Here is a 16,379-nt window from a genome sequence, read left to right on the forward strand (position 1 = left end):
AACTAACCAAAAAACAAAAACCTAGCCAGTTGATTGCCGGAAAATAGCCGCCGTTGACGCGCTTGATGGAAACCGAGATAAAAAAGAAAAATTAACCAATTTTTTTTCTGTTTTTCTCCAAGTGTCAAAAAGTCAGACACTCTAATGAAATTTGATAACCTAATTTTCGATGATTTTATGACCGAGTTTTACCGGTTTATCCCGTGCCTTTTGATTTGAATCTTTTTACCTGTATTCACCACGTTGCATAATAGCAAGCGTGAAAGAATTAAAAACCATTCAGTTGAAGCAGCGAGTGAAGTACGTCAGAAGTCAAACGTGAGAATCGTGGCTTATGTAAAACAAAAAACGTGATCAAAAGGTAAAGCGAATTAAAAAAAACAAGGCAGAACAAGTCCTGACGTACAATTCAATATCAAGTAACCCATCTGCTAGATTTGAAAAGATTTGTTGGCCTATAACGATTGTTAAACTCAATTGGACAATCGCAAATTTTATTAAAATCCAGCTAAAATTCAAGATATTAAAATCTTCGAAACAATTTCATTGTTTCAAGAGACTATCCAGTATCCCTATATCAAGATTCAAGTAGTTTCACTGGCTCATAAAGATAAATAAACTTTGAACATGGTAACAATTTTTCAAAAATTTGAAAAAAAATCAGATTTTTATCAAAAACTTGCTAAAGATGGAGTCATTTAAAGATTGAAAACCATTCCATCAACTCCTGAAATTATGCGACAGCTATCAACAAACCTTGGAGGAGGTCCCCAGGACCCTGGGGCAGGAAAAAACGATAAAAATTCAAAAAGATTCAGAAAACTTGAAATGATTGCAAATATTTTTTAAAATTGCTGATATTAAAATCTGGAAAAACACTCAATTAGCTCTATAAAATATCCAGTAACCTATAATCAATTCCTAGAGCAGGTTATGCGGCTCTTGAGGTTAGAGAAACCCAAAAAATGACAAAAAGTTCAAAAAATCTGAAAAAAAATTGCAGGTTGCATAAAAAACTGCTAAAATTTGTGATAATGTCGAAAACTAATCCATGGCCAACAAAAATTTTCCAGCAACTTATTATGGAACCCTAACGGAAATTTTCTGTTAGGCTGATGAACCAGAATAATGACAATAAATGTCAAAAAAATTGCAGCTTTTAATAATTTGCAAATTATAAATTGTTGAAATCTTGAAAAAACATACCGTTACATCTAGAAACTGCAGTAACCTTATGTGAAACCCTAGAGGAGTTTCCATGGCTCTTGAGGCGCGAGAAAGCTAAAAAACAAAAAAAAAAATTTGAGAAAAAAAAACAAATTGTTGAAATCTTGAAAAAACATACCGTTACATCTAGAAACTGCAGTAACCTAATGTGAAACCCTAGAGGAGTTTCCATGGCTCTTGAGGCGCGAGAAAGTTAAAAAACCAAAAAAAAATTGAGAAAAAAAAAACAAATTGCAAATTTCATCAAAAAAGTCGCTAAAATTAGTCATATTAAAAAATGAAAGCTATTCCATGGCAAATAAATTTTTTTCAGTAACTCATTCTCAAACCCCTAAGGGCGTATTCTGACCCCAGCTTCTGGAAAGAAGTCAATAAACAAAATAAATGTCAAAAAAATTTGGACGCTTTGTCAAAAAAATGCTAAAACTCGGTGCTGAAATCTTGAAAAACATTTCATTACATTCAGAAACTACAGTAATCTATTGTGAAACCCTAGGAGGTTCCACGGCTCTTGGGGCTGAAGAAACCTAAAAAAAGAAAAAAAAAAGAAAAAAACTTGAAAATTGCAAATTTCATCAAAGAAGTCGCTAAAACTAGTCATATTAAAAAATTGAAAGCTATTCCATGGCAAATAAAATTTTTTCATTAACTCATTTTCAAACCATTAAGGACGTTTTCTCGCCCCAGCATCTGGAAAGAAGTCAATAACGAAAGGTCAAAAAAAAATGAAAAACTGCACGTTTTTTCCAAAAAATGCTAACAAACGTGATGTTAAAATGTTGAAACCATTCCAAAATCACTAGAAACCATACAGTAACCTAATATAAAAACCTAGAGGAGGTTCTTTGGCACCTAGGACTGAAAAGACTCAAAAACGACAAAAAAAACGAAAATTCTCATTAAAAAATGTGAAAATTAGTATAAATTTCCGTTTTTGCTTGAGTACCAAAACAATCTCTTGAGACTGGATAAACCTAAAAACTGAAAAAAGTTTTCAAAAAAAACTTGAAAATGCAAATTTTATCAAAACAATAGCTAAAATTTTTCCAGTGAAAAAATTGAAAGCAATTCCATGGCAAAACAATTTTTTTTAACAATTTATCAAATCCTTAGGGACGTTTTCTGGCCCCTGCGTCTGGAAAGACGTGAATAATGAAAAATAACTAAAAAAATTGAAAGGAATTGCACGTTTTGCTCAAACTCGTGATGTTAAATTTTTGAAACCATTCCACTACCACTAGAAACTATGCAGTACCTCATTATCAAACCCTAGAGGAAGTTCCTTGACACTTCGGGCTGAAAAACTCAAAAAATGACAAACTTTCAAAAATCTAGAAAAAAAAATTGTGAAAGTTAGTATAAAATTGCGGGTGTTTTTAGCGATCGGTTTTCGTCAGGGGGGATGTGCACCAGGGAGCTGATGGGGGACAGGGAGGAGCAGCAGTGGGGTGGAGGGACAACAGCGTGGTGGAGGGGGGGTTGGGGCAGTAGTGGGGGGGGGGTCAACAGTGGCGAGCGTCATCAACCTCCAAGAACCGCCCTTCACACCATAAGTATAAGTCTCCAAAACAGATTGAGCTGAAACAGAGCTGAAAGGCTCTAAAAGCACCTAATTCTCGCTGGGCGCTACTTGTTTAACCCGTTTTTGAGGACGAAAAATCAAAAGCGTCAGACGAAAAAACGGACGAGAGAAAAATCGAATAAAAAAAGACCGACAGCACTAATATAATTGCTACAAACTTCGTTTGAAATTAACTAAACAGAAAATCGACACATGTGAACACAAAAATACTAGTGTGAAATGGAAATTTTGTTCATACAAAAGACTAGCCCTAGAATGAACTATTAATGGATTGGGAAAACCATTTAGAAAACAATCCGAACCAGAAAATAAAAAAACCAGCGAAAATCAAAGTGATTTTCCACATGTGAACAAAAAAAAATAGCAAGAAAGCGAATTTTTGTTCAAAGACCGTTTTGTCACTACTTTAAAATTAGAGCAAAAAAATCACGTCACAAAACCACTCGCTTTTTCGCTCCACTTACTGTTGGCGTGACCAAATTCAGTACTCCGATTTGAATGCAAAAAGCATAAAAATGTGTGGACAACCTTAAAAGAGACAGCGCCCCAATACAACTCAATTTCATTGAATTGAAAAGGAGAGCGCCTAAATGATAGCTGTTTGAGATGCTGACGATGGCTGTTAATAAATTTGAAAAAAGTCTACTAAAAAGTTGGTTGCTTCGCTCTCTTTACTGCTTCGGTGTAGCATGACAAGGCTGACAGTAAATAACATAGCCAGCAGATTGCCGGAAAACAGCCGAGATAGACGCTTATGGCCTGCCATGAATTGAAACTACTAAAGAAATAAGATATAAAGATCGACCGAACACCAGTCTTTTATTAGACCACCATAGACTTTTTGGGTTAGAATCGGACTGTAAATTTTATGACATATACGGTTTATAAAGAAAAGGCCAAAAAAGGTGTCTCAAAATTGATATTCGAAATCAAAAACTTAAGACTAATACTCAAGAATTAGGGCATACAAATTTGGCACTACTTATATTCACACTATTGATCTTTAACTAGTAAATATTAGCGCTCCTATTGTAGGAGCGCTATAATAGCCGGTAAGAATCATCGACGTAGACGACGAATTAAAAAAAACATATGAGGACAAGTCCTGAAATACAATTCCAAAAATTGTATTATTTATGAACTGACTATCATTTACTCCGCTTGAAAAGGCAAATGGGAGCTGTTAGTAATGAGACTAATCAATAAAACAACACAAGAACAACAGGACTAAAAATTCAACCTTTATTTTTTGAGAAGACAGGATCAGCATCAGAAAACAACTGCTATGAACTCAAACTTCTTACTGTATTCCTCTTTCTCATTAGCAACCTGTCATTAAATGTCGACAAGTCCTCTCAATATTAATATTAAATGAGAAGACAAAAACAAACAAACATCGCAAGAAAAAACGCTGAAGCCTTTTTTCAAAACTTAGTATCAAAGTCAAAGAACGCAACAGCTACTTAAGGATACAATTACGTTTATTAATTGACTCCTCATTGACCTCCGTTGAGACCTGTCATCAAAAAATTCGATAATTATTATTGAAAACAAATAGTGCCAAAATCATTGAAAGCACTAGCTTTGAACAAAAAGGATTAAAACGACAAAACATTACCCCTATTAGCACCATCAGAGAACTGTACCCAATGAGATTAAATGACAAGACATCAAAACGTACAACAAATACTTGAAGCAGAGGAAACTCGAAAAGAAGTCAAATTGACGCACCTGAAAAAAATCCATCTCAAACATAAACCGACAAATGTCGGAAGAATTGCTCTTGAACGACAGGCGAGGCAATTTAATTCATCAGGGGCTCTAGCCTAGATCAATTTTTCTTTATGGGTGCAAAAAACTTTGACCCCACCGGGATTCGAACCACTGACCTCTCGATCCATGGCCACCCTCACGAACCACTGCGCTACAAGTCAGTTAATTCTGCTACGCCGCAACCAACTTGGGAGCACTGGAGATCATTCAAAAATTATGAACGAAAGCGTGAAAAAGTCACTTGAGAAGTCAAAGAATGTTCTAGAAGAAAAGCGCAAAATTGTCAAGCGAAAGATTCGCATAAAAAAAGACACACACGTTTACAATAATTGCTATGAACTGCGTTCAAGAGCAATTAAAAACCAATTTCTCACTCCACTTCACGGGTATTTTGTAAAACTAAGTCACTCCTCAAACCTACTCGATTTTTCACTCCCTTTACTATTTCAGTGTGACCAAAATCACCAGTCTAATTTGACTTCTCGCTGACGTGAAAAAGCCGAAAAAAAGCGTGAACAGATGTTAAAAAAAGATAGCGCACCAATACAATTCAAATTTTTTGAATTGTAAAAAAAACCACGATGTCCCCAATAATAGTCGCTATCGCTTCGCAGCTATTAATAAGACTCTACGCGGCATTTTAATGACATTTTTGTCCTTCGACTAAGTAATCTCGCATTTACCTCAATGTGATCTGTAGAAGCAAATCTGTACACAAAACTTTGTAGTTTTACCTGACAATGAGTTCCTCTTGTTCGTTAACAGCCACGACGGTCGTCGAGAAATTCACATGGCCCGTGAGAGGATCACAGTTTTCTACAAAGAAACCTCGATTCTGACAAGGCACTCCATCAATGAGCACTGAGTGGACTCCAAAGCCAAGCAACCCAACATTTGACAGCAAGAGGGACCGTCGCTTCCTTACTTTGAAAGTTGCTCCGTTTCCTGAAATAAAACAAGTCAAAGTCATTGAGGCAAATCAGGTTCAAAATGCTGATTGCATGTAAAGACACAACAAATCCAGAAATAATAGCTATTAGTTGCCAAAGTATGGAGGTAAGGTTTATCTTAACTATTTTGCAAAATCAGAAAAAAATGCAGTTTTCTCTGCATTTTGCAATAATATCAAGGCATGTTTATTTGATATAACTAAACATGTACTAAAGCACATCGAAGAAGTAAATGCTGTCATACATTGTAACTTGGCTGCGTAATTTTTGGTTACGTGGCTGACCAGACATATATTGTACTTATAATAGCCTTGATCAGCCTTATTAATAACTTTGAAAGGCGTGTGTACGCATGTACTCAACATACGCGAGTCTTCAAAGTTCGTTTGACGAGTCTATCAATTTTGTTACCAATCGCCTGGCAATTTTTCAAATTTTCAGAATGAACTATATAAGGTGCACATAAAATCAAATTATACAACAACGTTGGAGATAATTAATGAACAGAAAGAAGCATCTGTGTTAAGACATTTATATCGTGATGTGCGTTTAAAAGGCCCCATTTGAACATCATCTTAGCGCACATCGCTCGATTCAAAATAAACATTGAAAAAGGGGTAACAATAACGATGGCCTAACTTCGAGTCCTTATCACTAGTTATAATTCCGCATATTAGTTAAACATTTAGATTTTTATACGTATCAGTGAAAAAATTCCTGAATCTTTTTGCATATACGAGTGTAATTAACCGGTTAAAATATATTGGTCATGGTCCTTCCAGTAAACAACAGCTACCTTTTTCCATTCCCAATGTCTCCATAAAAAAGAAAAAGGTAGAAAAATCTGCTAATTGGATCTTCTCTTGTCTTTTGCATTTTCTTAAACTGCAATTGAAAGGAACTGCAAATATTATGGCAAAACTGTCAGACCAAACAACAAAAAACATACGAAAAAAGAACAGCATACAATATTGAACATAACCGACCAACGTCGGGCGAATTAATCTCAAACGACCGGCGAGCGGTTGGCTTCGTCAGTAGCTAGCCACGGTTTAGTGAGGCTAGCTTTAGATTAATTGAAGAAGCGTAAGGTGAGCGCAGCGGGGGTGCAAAAGTGGATTGAGGGTACTGATGTGGGGGCGATGGGTGGGAGAGAACTTTATGCAGACTGGGCACTACCTCTTTATCCCATTTCTGAAGACAAAAGTCAAATGGGTCAGATAAAAAATCGGCAAAGCGAAAAGAGAAAAACAGGATTAATATACTTGCTACAAATTGCGTTTGAGAGAAATTAACAATTTCCTAAAAAGTGCCTGCTAAGTGATTTACGATGAAAAATTTTCTACTTTAACTCCCGGTTAATGAGGATCAGAGAAGATGCCATTACGCCACATAACAGCAGCTTAAGCGAAGCATCAACAAAAAGAGACAGAGAGAGAGAGAGAAAACTTGAACGAGAAAGAGAAGGAAAGAAACCCAACCGACAGAGAGAGAGAGATAGAGTAAGAGATATAGGAAAATCTTCCATGATGGGTTTCGACTCTGCAACTTCTAGTTTTCTAGCCTTAATAGCAAATCAAATAAAAAACTAAATTTTTAAAAATTTGCAAAATATTGCAAAATAAAAAAAAAACAGCTTCCAGATTTCGCAGTGAAAATGTTCAAAATTATTTTTGTCTTTGGAGCTATGTCAAGTAAACCATCTGATACTTGAAAAGCTTTGTTGGCCAGTAATGATCGTTAAACTCAGAAAAGGACAAAAATATTCGAAATCTTGCTAGAACTCAAGATAATAATATCTCAAGAACCATTTCATTGTCTCAACAGACTATCCAGTATCCCTGTTTCACGCCTGAAATAGTTTCACTGGCTCATAAAGAACCATAGACTTGGAACCTAATTGATATTTTCCTTAAAATTGAAAAAAATTTAATTTTATCCAAAAATTTCTAAAACTGGAGTCATAAAAATATTGCTCACTATTCCATTAACTCTAGAAAATATGCAGCAGCTTATTATCAAATCATTTTCAATCAAACCATTATCAAAACAAGAAACATTTCATTGTCTCAACAGACTATCCAGTATCCCTGTTTCACGCCTGAAATAGTTTCACCGGCCTCAGAGATCCATACACTTGGAACATGATTAAAATTTTCCGAAAATTTGAAAATTTATATTTTATCCAAAATTACTAAAACTGGAGTCATAAAAAACATCGATCACTGTTTCATTAACTCTAGAAAAAATGCAGAAGCTTATTACCAAACCTTGGAGGAGATCCCAGGGACCCTGGTGCCGGAAAAATTCAAAAAAATGAAGAAATTGCAAATAGTTTACAAAATTTCTTAAATTCGTGTTATTTAAATCTTGAAAAACATTCCATTACAACTATAAACTATGTATTAACATATTATAAAACCCTAGAGGAAGTTCCGTGGCTCTTGAGGCTAGAGAAATCTAAAAAATTCAAAAAAATTAAAAATAGCAGATTTGTAAAAACAAAATGCTAAAACTTGTGACATTAAAAAGTTGAAGATTAAACCATAACAAACAAAAATTTTCCAGTAACTTATTATCAAACTCTAACGGAGGTTTTCTGAGCCTTGAGGGCGGGCGTGGGCAACAATGTGGCCGGGGTTAACAGCACGCGGCGGGGGAGGGCGCAATAGGGCGGGGGTGTCAAGTGGAGGGGTCTTCAACCTATAAGAACCAGCCTTCACACCATAAGTATAAGTCTCCAAAACAGTTTGAGCTGAAACAGAGCTGAAATGCTCTAAGAGCACTTATTGCCCGCTCGACGCTACCTGTTTATCCCGTTTTCGAGGACGAAAAGTCAAAAGCGTCAGACGAAAAATTGGTCAAGCGAAAAATCGCATAAAAAAAAGACCGACAGGACTAATATAATTGCTACAAACTTCGTTTGAGAGCAATTAATAACTGCTACAAACTTCGTTTGAGAGCAATTACTAAACTGTCAAATGCAACTCTTCATCATATCCTCTAAAATAATTTATACCAACAAACAACCAAATCCAGATCACAAAAGTGTAGTAGGTAATATTAGTTAATAAATGATTCAATTTAAGCATAGCACGCCACCTCCAAGAAAAGTTTCTGTGGTTAACAGTGTCCTGCATGAACTCACCATTGCAATGATCGGTAAGATAGTTCGGTTTGAGGTCAAACAAAATTGTCTTCAGAGTTGCTTCCGAGCTGAAGCCACTCTTTTCGTGAGCACTGTCTTGGATAACATTAGCACCGTTCCAAAATGGTAAATAGGGCGCAATTAAGGATGTAATGGAAGACTTGTGAATGTTAGAGTATTTGGTCATCGGGTACACCCCACCAAGGGTGAAATTGTAATTGGCTGCATGACCAGATACAGACACGAAGTCTATAATTGTCAAGTTGTTCCTGATGAGGAAAAGTGACTGGTGCAACTTCGGTTCAGAAGCGTTGAAGGTTACAGAGATGGACAACTGCTTCAGTGGTTGAACGCAAAAACTCAGTGTTTGCTTGCTTGACTTCACATTCAGTTTTCTTTCAATGTCCAGTCTGTATTGAATCGAGGGGTTATTCGGCGTTGAAGGTTGGCTTGTTCAGTAGCTAGCCACGGGGGGGGGGGGGGGGGGGGTGCACCGGGGGCTGATTGGGGCAGCACTGGGTGGGGGGGGGGGCAAAAGCGCGGTGGGGGGGGGGGGAGGGTGGAGCCAATAGTGGTGGTGGGGTTTGGTCAACAAAGGGGGGGGGGGTGTCAACCTCTAAGAACCGCCCCTCACACCATAAGTATAAGTATAAGTCTCCAAGACAGTTTGAGCTGAAACAGAGCTGAAAGGCTCTAAGAGCACTTATTGCCCGCTCGACGCTACCTGTTTATCCCGTTTATGAGGACGAAAAGTAAAAAGCGTCAGATGAAAAATCGGTCAAGCGAAAAATGAATTAAAAAAGACCGACAGGACTAATATAACTGCTACAAACTTCGCTTGAGAGCAATTAAATAGCTCCAATTCTGCTTTTGCTTTATTGGCGATTCCACTCTTTCGAGCTTCTTTTGACAAGGACAGAGCTTTTTGCTAAGACAGCATATTTCAGCAACGATTCAGCAAGTTCAGCGTCACTTCATCCCTTAAAGCCTATCACCTAAACTGAAATACTACTAACCAACAACTTATACCAGCTGACCAGTTCAAGTTCAAGCGTAGGTATAACAACTATAACTTAACCAATCCACGCTCTAAACCAAATAAGCAACCAAATGCTCTCACACGACCGGCGAGCGGTTGGCTTCGTTAGTAGTCAATAGGGGTTTAGGATTTCGCTTTAAAAGGCAAATGGGAGCTGTTACTAATGAGACTAAGCATTAAAACAACACAAGAACAACAAAAACAAGCAAGAATAAAAATTCAATTTTTACTTTTTGAGAATACAGGATCAGCATCAAAAAACAACTCCTATGAACTCAAACTGCCAACTGTATTCCTCTATTTCTCATTAGCAACCTGCCATTAAATGTCGACAAGTCCTTTCACTAATAATATTAAATGAGAAGACAAAAATAACCAAAAACCGCTAGAAAAACGCGGAAGCTTTTTTGCAAAACTTAGAATAAAAGTCACAGAACGCAACAGCTACTGAAGGATACAATTACTTTTATTAATTGACTCTTCATTGACCTCCTTTGAGACCTGTCATAAAAAAATTCGATAAATTGTTTATCCCGTTTATGAGGACGAAAAGTCAAAAGTATCAGATGAAAAATCGGTCAAGCAAAAAATCAATTTAAAAAAAACCGACAGGACTAATATATAATTGCTACAAACTTCGTTTGAGAGAAATTAATTAGCTTCAATTCTGCTTTTGCTTAATTGGCGATTCCACTCTTTCGAGCTTCTTTTGACAAGGACAGAGCTTTTTGCTAAGACAGCATATTTCAGCAACGATTCAGCAAGTTCAGCATCCCTTCATCCCTTAAAGCCTATCACCTAAACTGAAATACTACTAACCAACAACTGATACCAGCTGACCAGTTCAAGTTTAAGCGTAGGTATAACAGCTATAACTTAACCAATCCACGCTCTAAACTAAATAAGCAACCAAATGCTCTCAAACGACCGGCGAGCGGTTGGCTTCGTTAGTAGTCAGTAGGGGTTTAGGGAAGCTAGCAATGGGGGGGGGGGGGAGTGGGGTGGACAAATTTTCGACGGAAAACAAAGATTTACTCGAACTTTAAGATTCCTAACGTGACGTTTATGATAGCAGGGTCTTACAAGTAACACAATTCAGATAAATAACAAATTAAAACATAGCTTACAGATTGCCTGAAAATAGCCCCGTTATCCCCTTGACCAATGTTGGAATTGAATCTGTTCAAGACAAAAAATATTCCACTTAGTTAAAACAGTGAGTTAGGTCAACCAGAAGTCAAGCATCAAAATCCGAAAGTGTAAAACGAAAACAAAAGGTAAAGCCAACTAAAAAAAGGAAAGCGCCTAAATAAGGGCCTTTGAGAGTCGGACGTAGCCAATTAAATACATTAAAAATATAGATTTAAAAAAACCTTTTCGCCTCGAACATCAGATTAAAATAACCACTATTTCTCTTTTTCCGCTCTTCTAATTTATCACAACTTGCTCAAACTTTATTCACTGCCTAAATTTTCCAGCTTTGCTCGATCATAAAAAACATAGCAAGAATTCTCGAAACAATTTGAAGTACGCTACAGTATATATCAATTTACGGTGCTGTTTTCAGAAGTAAAAGATATTTATATTTACAACGCATTTCTTAAACGATCAAATCAAACAAATTAAATTCCTAGAGCAGAAGTAATATCAAGCAAACAATTTTACAATAGAAAAATAGAACGAATTGTCACTAAATTCTATGATTAGAGGTTTCTAATACACAGACGAGTGGCCACTATAAAAACTAAAAAATTTTTCTGAAAACTAACGAGGCCATGAAACGAAATCTACGGTCTAAAAGTATCTAAGCCAGACACTATTTAACATCATATTACAGGATTAAACAGCCACTGTCGAAGTACAAAATAAATAAAGTACAAAAAAAACAAACGAAAAAAATGTTTTACCAAAAAAAGGTTGTCTTATTGAAAACTCTACGACAAAATACTAAATTATTTCTCAAAAGCAAGTACACTTCACCGTTCGAAAAACATTAGCACAGCAACTGTCAAACAACACGAAGTACAAAGCCCGACATAACAGGAGGTACATTTTATACCTTTGTACATCTGTGGTGTCTCAAAATGCCAACCAAAAATAAGATACAGAAAACGCGAACAAATTAAACTGATGTCTTAACTTGAATTAGACTTAAGAATTGGTTTTAAAGATATCTTCACAAAGACGTTCTATCTTTTTGAGTTATCCTCATTTGACCTTGACTCCTCAAATTGACTCCTCAAGTCATATTGAGAGTGCGAAAAGTCATTTCGAGAGTGAGCCAAGCCATGTGTAACGCGCTTGACAAATTACGCGCTCGACAAATGAATCACGTCAAAAGGGCGGGTAAAACACTTCAACCATACGAACCAGAGGAAAAATTCCACGAATCATGAACAATTGCAAATCTGAAATTTCATATCGCATACATGTCACATACATAGCCAGCAGATTGCCGAAAAATAGCCGCGATAGACGCTCGTGGCCTTCCATGAAATGAAACAACTAAAGAAATATGATAGACAGAATGACCACCAGTCCTTTAATAGACCACTAGACTTTTTGAGTTAGATTCGACTGACTTTTGTATGACACACACACGCTCTATTAAGAAAAAGCCCTAAGAGCTTTTTCAAAATAAAAATTCGAAATCAAAAACTCAAGACTTTAATACTCAAGAATTAGGGCATATACTTTTGGCACTACTAAGATGCACACTATTGGTCTTTAACTAGTTAAGTTTTCATAAAATTCAAAGTTAATTAAGTGATTTCAGAAGTCACTTTTTTGAGGGAGACAAGTCACGCAACAGTTTTAAGGTCACTGAAACTGAAAAAGTCAATTTCAAGAACTCAGGTCAGGTCGCAAGAATAATCGAATGAGACGAATTAAAAAACATTTCAGAACAAGTCCTGAAATACAATTCGGAGAATTGCATCAACTTAAGGCCTAAAAATCACTAACTGCGCTTTAGGAGCTTTTAATAATGAGACTAAGCAATAAAACAACACAAGAGCATAAAAAAAATAAGACTTAAAATTCAACTTTTAATTTATGAAAAGACAAAATCACCACCAAAAACAACTGTCATGCAATCAAACTGCCAACTATATTCCTCTATTTCTCATTAGCAACCTGTCAAAAAATATCAATGAGTCCTCTCACAAACAATATTAAAGGATAACAAAAATAACCAAAAATCGCAAAAAAAACTCGGTGACTTTTTGAAAACACAAAGTATAAAAGTCACAAAACGCAACAGTTACGGAAGGATGCAATTACATCAATTAACTGAGTCATCAATAGCCATCGTTGAGAGCTTTCATCAATGATATTAAGTGATAATACAGCAGTAAGTACAACAAATACTAGCAAAACCAAAAAAAATCACTAAGATTTTTTTTAAAAAACGAACAAGCGTAAGGGTCACAAAAAGCAATAGCTATGAACTGAAATGACTTCCATTAATTGACGCCTTTTTAGCATCCAGTAACATCTGCCAACAATCAGACCAAGAGTTAAGACGACAAAGTTGAAAAGAAAAACTTGCAAAACCAAAAAAAACAATAATTATTATTGAAAACATTTAGTGTCAAAGTCTTTGAAAGCATTAGCTTTGAACAAAAACAACTGAATCGATAAACTTGACCCCTATTAGCACCATCAGAGAACTGTATTCAATGAGATTAAATGACAAGAAATCAAAACGTACAAATACCTAAAGATCAAAAAACTCGAAATTTTAGAACAAGAAGTGTCAAAGTTAAGAAAACCACTAGATATTAACTTGAGCCATTAAGTAAGTTTTTTATGCCTCACTAGCGACCAATCTGACCTGTTATTGATGATACTAGTTGATGACACAACAAACGATTTTTAAAAAGGTGCAAAATCTAAAATTAACAAATATTTTATGACAAATAGTAGCAAAGTATTAGCTGCCCCTTAATGAATTCAAGCAAAGGCTAATAAGCACAGTTAGAAAAATTCCACGAATCATGAACAATTGCAAATCTGAAATTTCGTATCGCATACATGTTACATACATAGCCAGCAGATTGCCGAAAACTAGCCGCGATAGACGCTCGTGGCCTTCCATGAAATGAAAAAACTAAAGAAATATGATAGACAGAATGACCACCAGTCCTTTAATCCTTTAATAGACCACTAGACTTTTTGAGTTAGATTCGACTGACATTTTTATGACACACACACGCTCTATAAAGAAAAGGCCGTAAGAGCTTTTTCAAAATAAATATTCGAAATCAAAAACTCAAGACTTTAATACTCAAGAATTAGGGCATATACTTTTGGCACTACTAAGATGCACACTATTGGTCTTTAACTAGTTAAGTTTTCATAAAATTCAAAGTTAATTAAGTGATTTGAGAAGTCACTTTTTTGAGGGAGACAAGTCGCGCAATTTAACTAAAAGCAGGACAAATGACGTGACGCAAACAAGTTTTAAGGTCACTGAAACTGAAAGTCAATTTCAAAAACTCAGGTCAGGTCGCAAGAATAATCAAATGAGACGAATTAAAAAACATTTCAGAACAAGTCCTGAAATACAATTCAGAGAATTGCATCAACTTAAGACCTAAAAATCACTAACTGCGCTTTAGGAGCTTTTAATAATGAGACTAAGCAATAAAACAACACAAGAGCATCAAAAAAAATAAAGACTTAAAATTCAACTTTTAATTTATGAAAAGACAAGATCACCACCAAAAACAACTGTCATGCAATCAAACTGCCAACTATATTCCTCTATTTCTCATTAGCAACCAGTCAAAAAATATCAATGAGTCCTCTCACAAACAATATTAAAGGATAACAAAAATAACCAAAAATCGCAAAAAAACTCGGTGACTTTTTGAAAACAAAGTATAAAAGTCACAGAACGCAACAGTTACAGAAGGATGCAATTACATCAATTAACTGAGTCCTCAATAGCCATCGTTGAGAGCTTTCATCAATGATATTAAGTGATAATACAGCAGTAAGTACAACACATACTAGCAAAACTAAAAAAATCACTAAGATTTTTTTAAAAACGAACAAGCGTAAGGGTCACAAACAGCAATAGCTATGAACTGAAACGACTTCCATTAATTGACGCCTTTTTAGCATCCAGTAACATCTGCCAACAATCAGACCAAGAGTTAAGACGACAAAGTTGAAAAGAAAAACTTGCAAAACCAAAAAAAAACAATAATTATTATTGAAAACATTTAGTGTCAAAGTCTTTGAAAGCATTAGCTTTGAACAAAAACAACTGAATCGATAAACTTGACCCCTATTAGCACCATCAGAGAACTGTATTCAATGAGATTAAATGACAAGACATCAAAACGTACAAATACCTAAAGATCAAAAAACTCGAAATTTTAGAACAAGAAGTGTCAAAGTTAAGAAAACCACTAGATATTAACTTGAGCCATTAAGTAAGTTTTTTATGCCTCACTAGCGACCAATCTGACCTGTTATTGATGATACTAGTTGATGACACAACAAACGATTTTTAAAAAGGTGCAAAATCTAAAATTAACAAATATTTTATGACAAATAGTAGCAAAGTATTAGCTGCCCCTTAATGAATTCAAGCAAAGGCTAATAAGCACAGTTAGAAAAATTCCACGAATCATGAACAATTGCAAATCTGAAATTTCGTATCGCATACATGTTACATACATAGCCAGCAGATTGCCGAAAACTAGCCGCGATAGACGCTCGTGGCCTTCCATGAAATGAAAAAACTAAAGAAATATGATAGACAGAATGACAACCAGTCCTTTAATCCTTTAATAGACCACTAGCCTTTTAGTTAGATTCGACTGACATTTTTATGACACACACACGCTCTATAAAGAAAAGGCCGTAAGAGCTTTTTCAAAATAAATATTCGAAATCAAAAACTCAAGACTTTAATACTCAAGAATTAGGGCATATACTTTTGGCACTACTAAGATGCACACTATTGGTCTTTAACTAGTTAAGTTTTCATAAAATTCAAAGTTAATTAAGTGATTTCAGAAGTCACTTTTTTGAGGGAGACAAGTCGCGCAATTTAACTAAAAGCAGGACAAATGACGTGACGCAAACAAGTTTTAAGGTCACTGAAACTGAAAAAGTCAATTTCAAAAACTCAGGTCAGGTCGCAAGAATAATCAAATGAGACGAATTAAAAAACATTTCAGAACAAGTCCTGAAATACAATTCAGAGAATTGCATCAACTTAAGACCTAAAAATCACTAACTGCGCTTTAGGAGCTTTTAATAATGAGACTAAGCAATAAAACAACACAAGAGCATCAAAAAAAATAAATACTTAAAATTCAACTTTTAATTTATGAAAAGACAAGATCACCACAAAAAACAACTGTCATGCAATCAAACTGCCAACTATATTCCTCTATTTCTCATTAGCAACCAGTCAAAAAATATCAATGAGTCCTCTCACAAACAATATTAAAGGATAACAAAAATAACCAAAAATCGCAAAAAAACTCGGTGACTTTTTGAAAACAAAGTATAAAAGTCACAGAACGCAACAGTTACAGAAGGATGCAATTACATCAATTAACTGAGTCCTCAATAGCCATCGTTGAGAGCTTTCATCAATGATATTAAGTGATAATACAGCAGTAAGTACAACACATA

The 16,379-nt window shown here is 35.5% G+C and overlaps 1 protein-coding gene across 2 annotated transcripts in view; it reads right to left on the minus strand.

Annotated features, from left to right (window-relative positions):
• The window catches only part of LOC142358708 (uncharacterized), a 168,528-nt gene that overhangs the window by 74,741 nt on the left and 77,408 nt on the right, over positions 1 to 16,379 (minus strand). For both annotated transcript variants that reach the window (XM_075410236.1, XM_075410237.1), the window contains exon 14: positions 5,317 to 5,527. In XM_075410236.1, coding sequence (XP_075266351.1) covers positions 5,317 to 5,527 — 211 coding nt within the window. The remainder of the gene's footprint in view (positions 1 to 5,316; positions 5,528 to 16,379) is intronic.

This window comes from Convolutriloba macropyga, chromosome 2 (genome assembly GCF_964194025.1).
Source record: "Convolutriloba macropyga chromosome 2, txConMacr16.3, whole genome shotgun sequence".
NCBI classification, from domain to species: domain Eukaryota; kingdom Metazoa; phylum Xenacoelomorpha; order Acoela; family Convolutidae; genus Convolutriloba; species Convolutriloba macropyga.